At 36.6% G+C, this 12,020-nt stretch overlaps 1 protein-coding gene across 2 annotated transcripts in view; it reads left to right on the top strand.

Annotated features, from left to right (window-relative positions):
* PIP4P2 (phosphatidylinositol-4,5-bisphosphate 4-phosphatase 2) overlaps positions 1-12,020 on the top strand; it is an 88,343-nt gene that overhangs the window by 44,566 nt on the left and 31,757 nt on the right. For both annotated transcript variants that reach the window (XM_074200003.1, XM_074200002.1), the window contains exon 5: positions 692-744. In XM_074200003.1, the coding sequence (XP_074056104.1) occupies positions 692-744 (53 nt within the window). The remainder of the gene's footprint in view (positions 1-691; positions 745-12,020) is intronic.

Below are 12,020 nucleotides of genomic sequence, written 5' to 3'. Positions count from 1 at the left end.
TAGTGTATTCCAATCTCTGCATTAACAGGTAGGGAACTTGAAACAGGCATATAGTAAGTTTCTCTCCACTGATATTATTAAAATGAGCACTGGACAAAAACCCGGATCCTAACTTCCTCTTAAATACCTTGCCAAACATGACCTTTTCTTACACTAATCTGATATTTGCTCCTTATTTTTCTTCATGATTTTGTAAACTGGGTCATTGCTGTACAGCATGGGATCTGAAGATTTGCTTCTGTAAAATACTCTTTAAAGATTATGGAGGAATATGTTGGAGGAGGGGCAGAGAGAGAAAAGGGAAAATAAACCTTCAACATGAATAATGTCATTAGGTACAAGGGTTCATTGTTTAGGATAGTTCCACAGGATATATGTCCCAGGCCATTAGGAATGACCAGAGTCCTAAAACTGAAAGAAATGACTTTAATTATGACCTTACATCTAGCCTAGGTTGAAAAATGAACCTGAATTACGTCAAAGAGCCTGGGGAAAGTCATGGGAACTGTGTCATGGGGAAAATGCCAAAGCTATTCCATTTAAGAAATAAGATGGGGGAGGTAACACTTGAGAAAACAACAGAAATGGGATGTTTTTGCAGTGATCCCTGGGGAACTAACGTAAATATATTTTCAGGTCTGATTTTTTTTTCCCAACTGTTTTCCTCTCATTTTCTTTCTTTGTTTTACAGTGGATGGAGCTGAGATTCAACACTCTAGCAAAATGCCCACACTGCAAAAAGATGTAAGTTCTTTACCAGTGGAAGATACTGGAAATAAAGTTCTTCAGACCAGGTGGAAGAGCTCAGAATTATCACTTTAGGTAGAAACTGATTACAGTTAGATGAGAGGATATCCCTAGAGCTTTTTTTCAAACATAGAAAAACTTTCAGAAATACATCCTTAAATTTAATTAATGTATTTTGATGTGAATTTTAAGTGATTTGACTTCATCATCATTTTCTGAGTGTGTAATCAATTTCAATGAAAAAAAGAAGCTAAATAATCTACAATAATCTAGTTTGGATTTTTTAAATGGACTCAGATATTTATCATATTTTGAAATAAGCCAAGGTTTATCCTGGAACATACTAGATTTGGGAGAAGAGCAAAGTTGTTTTATGATATCTTTTATAGAACATTATTTATTCCTGTTCCCTTTCCCCAATTCTAGAATTATGTCATTTTAGATACCTTGTGTGTTAATATTAGCATACTGGAAATTTTTTTTTGTGAAATTACCAGCCAACATCCCTTGGGAATAGATATCAATCAAGCAAGGAACTAGCATTTATTAAGTGCCTACTGTGTACTAGAGATGAGGGATGCAAAAATAAAAGCTTCACTCCTCTAGGTGCTTACATTCTACTAGAGTAGACAACTTCTGAACACATGAATACATACCAAGAACTGCAAATTAAATTTGAGGAGGGTGCTTAGTAGCTGGAGGGATCCAGAAAGGTTTTGTATTATAGGTATCACCTGAGCAGAGTTTTGAAGGTAACAAGGGAATCTAAGAACCAGAAGTGAGATGGAAGGATATTCATTGGAAGGCCTCTTGTGATGGAGAACTCACTGCATTTATTTAGAGATATTCCATTCTACTTGTAGACAGTTCTAATTACTAGAAACATTTTGTTTTGTTTATATTTATAGTACCTATATAAATTCTACCCATTCTTGATTGATAATCTACCATTTGGAACCAATAAAATAATCCCTTTTATGGAATTCCTACAGAATGTATCTAATCCCCGCCCCCCAAATTCTTTCCTTTCCCAAGTTTCAGTATGCAATATTATCATGGTCTAAGTGGTCTAAGCCACCAATACCATCACCACCACTATACAACAACAGCAGTAATAATACAAATAATATCTCATATGATCTTCTCAATGACTCTGGGAAGTAGATGGTATTATTATCCCTACTTTACTGTTGAGGAAACTGAAGAAAAAAGAGATTAAGTCACCTGCCTAAAGTCACACAAGCTAATAAATATCTGAAACTGGATTTGAACTTGGATTTTCCTTACTCCAAGTTCAGCACTTTGTCTACTCAAATAAAAAAAAAAAAGATTAATCTATACATAAGGATTCCCCACAGGTTGCTTATTAAGAGTTTTACAATGCAGTGTTCCCTGTTTTATTGCATTTCATTTTAATTTGGTTCAAGCCACACTTGGAATGTTTCCAGCCATGTATTTGATACCTTCTTTACTACACCTCCTAGCCCTCAAGACCTTTTCTTTCTTTAATTGCCTAATTTCTCTTCTATGTCTAACATTGTTTTCTTAAAGGTCCAAAATAACCTTCTTGTCAAATCCAGTGACCTTTCTATAATATTTATTCTCCTTGATTTTTCTTAGTAGCCCCTTGAAAAAGGTATCAATAATACCTTTTCCCCTGCCCTGGCCCTTGGAAAATCTTGCCTTCCATTCTTTCTATAATTTATCACTCTCCTGATTCCCCTTCTCCTTTAACTTGTTTGATAATTCTCTGTTCCCTTTGATAATTAGTCAAGAGCACTGAACTTGGAGTCAGAGTATCTGGGTTTGTATCCCAACTTTGTCACTACCTTTATGACCTTGAGCTAGTGATTTAACCTGGATTCAATTTCATCATCTGTAAAATGAAGGAGTTGGACTAAGTGTCATTGAAAGTCCTTTCCAGCTTTGAGTGGATAGTCCTATTATCATCTTCTCATATTGGTCTTCATACCCCCTGCTTTCCTGTCTCCATTCTTTCTCCCTTAACTTCTCTTTACCTTATTACTCAAAGATCCAAGTAGCCCTTTTGAATGTGAGATGCCAATGTTTTACTATGAGAGAATAAGAGATGATTGTATACAACAAACAAATGTGATATGAAATAATTTGGATTTGTCAGACTATATAATGTGTTTCTTTTATACAAACATGAATCAAAGACCTTATCCTCAAAACTTTATTGCTAATATTTGATTCCTAATAATTACTGGGTCAGGGTCTTTATTTTAGCCTCCTTCAGAATTGATTATGTAGGTTTGTTAATCATTCATAGTCCCTCAACTCTAAATAAGAGGCTTGCTCCAAAGGCCCCTGATTTTCATCTGTTCCTTAAGATTGTAATTAGGTTTTTTGTCATGATGACAAATGTTTTGGGATAACATCTTCACTGTAGAATCACAGGTTCTATGAGATCTTAAGAAAAGATGCCAAAGTTTATCTATTTCTCAATGAGGCTGAGCAGGCATCTCCTCTTCATAATTTCCTGCAGGTGGTCATACAATCTCCTCTAAAGACCTCCATTTAGGGGAAACTCACTACTTCCAGTGTTAGCTCATTCCACTTTTAGATGACTATTTGATGTTTTCTTTCTCCACATACCTATCTTAGATTTGCTACTCTACAACTTCCATCCATTGTACTTAGTATGTCCCTCAAATTATTCTCACATAACTGCTCTTCAAATAGTTGAATAGAGTTATGGTGCTTGTCCTCTTCCACATATATATATATATATATATATATGTGTGTGTGTGTGTGTGTGTGTGTGTGTGTGTGTGTATACATTTACATATATATACATATATATGGAGGGGGAGGGAGGGGGGAGAGAGAGAGAGAGAGAATGTGTGTGTGTGTATACATTTACATATATATACATATATATGGAGGGGGGAGGGAGGGAGGGAGGGGGAGAGAGAGAGAGAGAGAATGTGTGTGTGTGTGTGTGTGTGTGTGTGTGTGTGTGTGTGTGTGTGTGTGTGTGTGTGGAATACCTGAATCCAGCTTCAGATATTTACTAATTGTATGAGCCTAGATAAGTCATTTAAGCTCTGTTTGACTGTTTTCTTATCATAAAGTGGGAATAATAATAACACCTACCTTCCAGGGTAATTGTGGGAATCAAATGAGGTAATATTTGTAAATCACTTTGCAAGTGTTAAAATGCTTGTCTAAATATACTTATTATTTTTAGTAATAACTATTAACTGTTTCAGAAAATCTTATGTCATCTACTATCTTGGTCACCCTTGAAATGCAATCCAGTTTGTCATTATCATTCTTAAAATATCATGTATATGAATTGAGAAAATGTGAACTTTAGGTCTATTATCTTTCTCATTCTGCGCGTCGTTTCTATTGATGATAGATAACAAGTGACTTTTTCCCTTTTGAACCTTGGTACAGAACTTAACCAGTGTTGTTTTACTTGTTACTAATCAACAAAAAATGGATTTGACCTGTTGTTAGATCACTATTGGAGCCACCAAAATATGAAAAGGCTTATTTTGTCTTCAAATCTAATGCTTTGGTAAAGTAAAATCTTTGGGAAGCATCAGTATTTGCTGATAGCTTTTAGATTTAAATATGCAGAATAACATACAAACTAAAACAGATAAAGCAAAAAGTTCAATATTTCAAGAATATTCTTCTTAGATATTCATAAACCTATTCCTATCTCCCTACAACATTAAAATAGCAGATTTTAAAATTATTTTTAAAGGCAATGTCATTATTTTTGCCAGTTATTTAAAAAAAAATCATTAATAAGCCCTGACTAGCCAGTTAATATTTAAGTTATAATCACAAGCCAATATGTTAATTAAAAGAATTCTGAAAGAAACTCAGATTGTTGTAATTCCTTGCAGAGAAATGCCAGTGGAATAAAACTGCTTAAATATTTGGCATCATATCAAAAAAAGAATGTTTATGGCATTTTAATCACATGCTAAACATGTGAGGATAGGCTTATGATCCTAATTCATTTGAGCAAGATTTGATTTGTGTCATGTCATTATTTATTGCTAGTATGAATATTTCTCTAGTAAATCTTTTAAAGTATTAGGATAAAACAGTATACAAATTAAGAAAATTAAATCATCTTTTTTGTTAGAGTCCTCTTTCTTCAAAGGCATAGTGAAATTATTTTCAGAATCCTAAAGGCGCACAATTATCTCCTTGCTTTTCAAAATTCCCCAGTTGTCTAATATGGTATTACATAAATAAGGAGCATTCGGTTTATAAAATCACATTATATGAGTTAGAAGTATTGCAGAAAAAATTATAATAGTAAACTCTTTACTCTAGTCAAAATCCCAGAATTTCTAGAGGAAGAAATATCCAAATTAACTGAGTGCCCCCATGACTATGAATGTAGCTTTTCACAATATCATAAAACATCATTATATAACTGAGAGTAAGGTAAAGATTAACATTTTTCCCCTCATTGAACAGAGAAATAGTCTTTTGGTCATACCCTTGGAGAATAATTTTCTAAAAACCACTATGTTCCTCTCTGATGAATCCCTTCATGTACTCTTCCTGGACAACTGGTCATAAAGAGACTCCTTTATTTTCTTTGGTGGATCATTATCTTTATCCCTTCAGAGTAGTGGTTAAAAAGTCTACTCTTCCTAGAGGAATTAGTCAAGGGTTTTCTTAGTCTTGACCTCAATAGGTCACAAGCCTTAATTACTTCAAAGGAGATATGTCTCCAGTGTGACTTAGGAAAAAGAGAGCAGGACATCATTTCAAAAATTGGTAAAGATTGATAAAAATTTCTCTTGCAAATTTATCCAAAGGCTTCAGACTAGGATAATTTGAAGTGTTTTCTTAATATTTTTAAAAGGTCAATGGAAAAGCGTTTGTTTGCTTCCATTCAGGGAACCTCAGCATCTATCTAGTCCAGAGGAATCTCTACAATAACATATTTGAGAAGTGATCTTCTAACCTCTATTTAAGTTCTCCAAAGAGGCAACTCCTAACCCTTCTTGAAGAAATCCATTTTACTTTGGGATAACTTAAATTTTTAGAAAGTTTTCCATAACTTTAGTCCCAAATTTGCTTATTAACTTCCACCTTTTGCTCCTAGTTCTGAATTTTGGGATCCAATTGAAGAAGTCTAACTATATTGTTCAGTTGAATCCTACTCTTCCTGACCCCATGAACCATAGCATGCCAGTACTGTCCATAAGGTTTTCTTGGGAAAATTGCCAGAGTAGTTTGCTATTTCCTTCTCCAGGATTAAGGCAGAGGTTAAGTGACTTGTCCAGGGTCACATAGCTAGTCTAAGGCCAGATTTGAACTTGAATCTTCCTGACTCCAGGCCCAGAGCTCTTTGAACTGAATGACTTAGCAGTGTCTTTTTCCATATGACATCAGCCTTCAACTACTTTAAAATAAGTATCATGTTCCCATTGAACCTTCTCTTCTCCAAACTAAACATGCCTGATCATCATAATTTTTATTAATCTTTGAATCACACTGCAACTTTTTTTTTGATAGCTTTTATTTTATTTTTTTCTCAAATACATGAGAAGATAGTTTTCAGTATTCATCCTTTTGCAAGCTTTTGAGTTCCATATTTTTTCTTTTTTTCATTCATTTATTTATTTATTCTTATTTTGTACAAATAATGTTTTTTTATACATTACTAAAATATTCTTGTTTAAGAGGAAACATAAACCCCCTCCCCCAAAACAAACATAGACCCACATGGGCAATAAAGTAAAGGGGAGAGAAAAAAATTAAAATTAAAAGAAAAGAAAAATATTAATAATAATTGTAGGCATGGCCAGATGGCTCAGGGGACAGAGCACCAGCCCTGAAGCCAGGAGCACCTGAGCCCAAGTCCGGCCCCAGACACCCAACAATCACCCAGCTGTGTGACCCAGGGCAAGCCACCCCAATCCCACTGCCCTGAAAAAAAAAAACAAAAAAAGAGACATAAAATAAAATAGTAGTAGCAATAATAATAATAGTAGTAGTAGCAGTAGGAGTGGCCAGGTGGCGGACAGAGCACTGGCCCTTGAACCAAGAGCACCTGGGTCCAAACCTGGCCTCAGACAACCAACAATCACCCAGCTGTGTGGCCCCAGGCAGGCCACCCAGCCCCATTTGCCCTGTAACCCCCCCCAAGTAATAATAATAATAATAAAATAATAATAATAACAACAATAATAATGATGATGAAATTGTGCTTCAGTCTGTGTTCCAACACCACCAGCTCTGTCGCGGGTGGATCACATTCTTTATGATAAGTCCATCACAAAAGTTAATTCCATATTTTTCTACTGTTGCCATTGCTGATCGCAACTCCCTCCATTCTTACTTCTCCACTACCATGTACTATATTTTCTCTCTCCTTTCACTCTGACTCTGCTGTAGGGTAGCTGAGTGGCACAGCAGACAGATGCCTGGTCCTGGGGCTAAGAGGCCCCGAGCCCCCCCTACCACCCCTTAGGCCCAGCATCCATCTGGCCCTATGGTCCTGAACAGGCCATCCAATCCCAGCCCCTTGCAAGAAGTAAAAAAGAAAATGTGTTATATCTGACCACTCTCCCCTCATGGTCCATCCTTTCCTCCATCACTCATATCAACCCCCTTCCCCCTGACCCCCTTATCTCCTTTTTACTCCAGATGTCTATACCCCATTGAGTATATATGCTGTTTCCTCTCCTAGCCACCTCTGATGAGAGCAAAGATTCCCTCATTCCCCCTTGCCTTCCCCCTTTCCATATCATTGCAATAGCCCATTATTATAAGAAAAATCTTATTATATGAAATATCTTAGCCTATTCCTCCTTTTCTTTTTCTTTCTCCCATTACATTTCCCTTTTATCTATTGACTCCATTTTTATACCACAATATATCTTGAAATTCAGCTCTCTCCTGTGCTTCATCTATAAAAGCTCATTCTACCTTCTCTATTAAATGAGAAGGTTCATATGAGTATTAACAGTGTCATTTTTCTATACAGGAATACATGTAGTTCATCATCATTGAGTCCCTCATATTTTCCTCTTCTCCTCCACCTTCTATGCTTCACCTGAGTCCTATATTTGAAGATCAAACCTTCTGTTCAGCTCTGTTGGAATCAACAGGAACATTTGAAATTCCCCTGGTTCATTAAAAGTCCATCTTTTTCCCTGGAAGAGGATGTTCAGTTTTGCTGGATAGTTGATTCTTAGTTGCATTCTAAGCTCTTTTGCTTTCCGGAATATTATATTCCAAGCCCTACGAGCCCTTAATGTAGTTGCTGCTAAGTCTTGTGTGATCCTGACTGCAGCTCCACAATATTTGAATTGTGTGCTTCTGGCTGCTTGTAATATTTTCTCTTTGACTTGGGAGTTCTGGAACTTGGCTATAATATTCCTGTGTTGGTTTTTTTTATCTCTTTCTCAGGGAGTTTAGTGGATTCTCTCAATTTCTATTTTGCCCTCTGCTTCTAGGATATCAGGGCAATTTTCCTGTAGTAATTCTTTGAAAATGGTGTCAAGGCTCTTTTCCTGGTCATGACTTTCAGGTATTCCAATAATTTTTAAATTATCTTTTCTAAGTCTGTTTTCCATATCAGTTGTTTTTTCAATGAGATATTTCACATTTTCTTCTAATTTTTCATTTTTTTGATTTTGAAGTATTGATTCCTGATTTCTGTTAAATTCATCAATCCCCCTGAATTCTATTCTTTGTCTGAAGGATTTGTTCTCCTTAGAGAGTTTTCTTATCTCTTTTTCCATCTGGCCAATTTTGCTTTTTAAAGCATTCTTCTCCTCAATAACTTTTTGAACTGTTTTATCCATTTGACTTATGCTGGTTTTTAGCATGTTATTTTCTTTAGCATTTTTTTGCATCTCCTTGACTAAAGCTGCTGACTTCATTTTCATGTTTTTCCTGCACATCTCTCATTTCTTTTCCCAATTTTTCTTCTGTCTCCCTCACTTGATTTTCAAAGTCTTTTTTGAGCTCTGTCATAGCCCGAGCCCAATTTCTGTTTTCCTTGGAGTCTTTAGATGCAGGAGCTTGTGCTTCCTCATCTTCAGACTGAGTGTTTTGATCCTTCTTGTGTGGGATCACAGGCAAAGTATTTCTCAATGGTGTTCCTCTTTTTTCTCTGCTTACTCATTTCTCCAGCCTGTGCCTGGTTTTGGGGTGCTTCCTGAGCTTGTGTGAGGCTCTGTCTTCCCTCCTCTTCATAAGCATACCCCTCTGTCACAGGATTGAGGTGGGGGGCCCTGCTTTTCGGGGTCTGAATTGGTCAGAACCCCAGAGTCCTGTTCCAGGGACAGAGGACAGAGCTCAGCAGTCTCTCTCTCCACTCCCCTCCCTAGGCTCAGCACTCATGCCCTGGGGGCTCCTGCTTAACAGTTTCTGCTTCTGATTCCTGGATCTGGGCTGCTTGGGCCAGCTGCTCGCTGTGTGCCCCCCGAGGGCTAGACTTCATGTGCTCACTCTGGAAGAGGTCCCCCCCATCCCCCAAGTTGTGTCTGGTACTCCCCGGGGTATAGTTCAGGAAACTGCCCTTGCTGCTGTGAGCCCCAGCTCCTAGCACCCTGGGGCCCAGGAGGCTGAAGTTCCTTCTGGTGGGCCACCCCTCAGACCCTGTGGAGCTGAGACTTTCCGCTCTTTTCCAGGTTACCTTGGGTTGGAGAACTGCCTCATTGCATCCCTCTGTGGGTTCTGTGTCTCAAAAATTTAGTTAGAGTCCTTAGTTTATAAGTTTTGATCAAGAGCACCTAAGAGACGGTCCTCTCACCATCTTGGCTCTGTCCCACACTGCAACTTATTAATGTCCTCAAACTGTAGTTCCTAACACTCCTCACAATATTTCTAATGAGGCCATAGTCCCAGCAATAAGTCAAGTCAACAAGCTTCCATATGATGGGCATTTTGCTAAGTACTGAGGATTCAAAGAACAGCAAGCAAACAAAGAAGTCCCTTTTCTCATAGAATTCAGTTTAATGGGCTGGCAACATACAAATTTATGTATAAACAAGATATATATACAGGATATAATGGGGGTAGCTAGGTAGTGCAGTGGATAGAGTACTGACCCTGGAGTCAGGAGTACCTGTGTTCAAATCAGACCCCAGACACTTAATCATTACCTAGCTGTGTGGCCTTGGGCAAGCCACTTAACCCCATTGCCTTGCAAAAACCTAAAAAAAAGAAAAAAAAAGGAAAAAAGAATATAATGAAAATAATTTTAGAAAGCACAATGGAACCATCATCTTTGTTCCTTGAAACTCTGCCTCTTTTAATTTAACCTAAGTTTGCATTAGCTTTTTGGACTTTCATATTATACTATGAACTTTTATGGAGTTTTAAATCCATTAAATTTGAACTCAGAACTTTTGACAACAGGACAGCATACTCTAAATATATCTGATAAAATTTTAATATCTAATCCATATTCTGCAGTTTATGAGGTGTGTGACCTTGGGTGAATCACTTCACTATTTGGGCTTTCAGTTTCCTTACCTCTAAAGTGAGAGGGTTTGACTAGATGATTTTCAAAGTTCCTCATTGTCCTAAAATTCTATGAGTCTATAATTTCCATTATATCCTATATCCTTATTCTAAGCATACTGCTTTATACAGAAATGTCATCTTAGGTCATGACCTCACAATAATATTAGTAATTTTGGTGTGGTGGAGGGAAAAATAAATACTCCCTCTGCTATAAATAGATCATTTAGTTCTGTTTTTATGTTTGTCCAGCATGGTGCCAACATTATCCGGAGATGCAAAGGTAGCATAAAATAAGGTTTTCTATTGAAGAAACTTACAGACTAAGCTATAAAATGCCTCCAGTATATAGCAGTAAGGTTTGGAATAACTGTTTCCGGAATTGTGGAGAGGGATCATGTTAGTACCATTTCTACCCAACCATTGAGAATGTGAATAGGTGAAATTCCATGAAACAATAGATCATTATAAAATTTAATACTCCATAAATGGTAGACTACTTTCCAAGACAGCAGACACAATAGCAGATAGCAGAAATAATATAAGGATTCATGGACTCATTAATCAGAGATATATTCAGAGTAGGTGAAATAAAATTAGAAATTTATATGGTTCTAATTAGTTTAGGAACTCTTCATGAAGGAGGTAAGATACAATAGTAGCATTTTGAAATGTACATTGAGAAGACTTTTCATGGAAACTTTGTACTGAGGGATATTGGTGTATTGGGATGGGACAGGTTTTATAACCTGGATATTAGCATGAGGATTTGAAAAACATGTGAACATGGAAACAATTGTAGATTTTTTTTTTAAGTGTTAAAAAAGAGAGGTTGAATCTTTTTTGTTGTTGTTTATAGATAATAGGATACTCTTTAGTTAGTTTTTTTCTCCCTCCTCCAATGACTTACTTAAATCAGTTTTGTTATTTTTTTTCCAGAATCTCCCAGATGTACAGTAAATATAGTTAAAGAAAGTATTGAGGGATGGCTAGGTGGCATGGTGGATAAGGCACTGGCCTTGAAGTCAGGAGTACCTGGGTTCAAATCCAGTCTCAGACACTTAATAATTACCTAGCTGTGTGGCCTTGGGCAGGTCACTTAACCCCATTTGCCTTGCAAAAAAAACCTAAAAAAAAAGAAAGAATTGGGTTTGAAATCACAAGATCTAGACTTGAATTCCAATGCTACTTTTTGTGATCTTGGTTATATCAGTTAACCTCTTCAATCCTCAACTGCTTCATGTGAAATATGTGAACAATGACACTTGAACTACATATACCACAAGGTTGTACAGACATAATCTGATGTCAGCAGGCCTGGCTTCCAGGTCCAATTCTGTCATTTAGTAACTTTGAACAAGTCACTTCACTTTTTTGTGGCTACTGTTTTCTCCTTTATGAAAATGGTTTACCTAGTTGATCTCTTAAATCTAATTTTATAAGTGTACAGAAATCAAATAAGGTATATTCTCTAATTGATCTATGATTCCATTAATGTGATTATTCTCTCCAACTCTACAGATGGCATACAGTCTATACATACCCACCTGAACTGTGTAACTTTTGTCCACATCTTCCCATAAGATTACAAATGATCTACCCAAAATTCTAAAGACCTTCCTTGAATGTTCTATACATTGTTAGAAGCCAGTAAAACCTGCAGGCTGTCCATTGTTGTTCCTCCCTCTTATTATATGACTTATCTGTTTTTTTCTGGTCATTAATTTCTTTGACATTTTTTGCATCATTTCTCCTGCATAATTTGCCATTTGTAACACTATAGCTCA

Source organism: Macrotis lagotis, chromosome X, assembly GCF_037893015.1.
Source record: "Macrotis lagotis isolate mMagLag1 chromosome X, bilby.v1.9.chrom.fasta, whole genome shotgun sequence".
NCBI lineage: Eukaryota > Metazoa > Chordata > Mammalia > Peramelemorphia > Peramelidae > Macrotis > Macrotis lagotis.
This window is presented reverse-complemented; position numbering and strand designations above follow the sequence as displayed.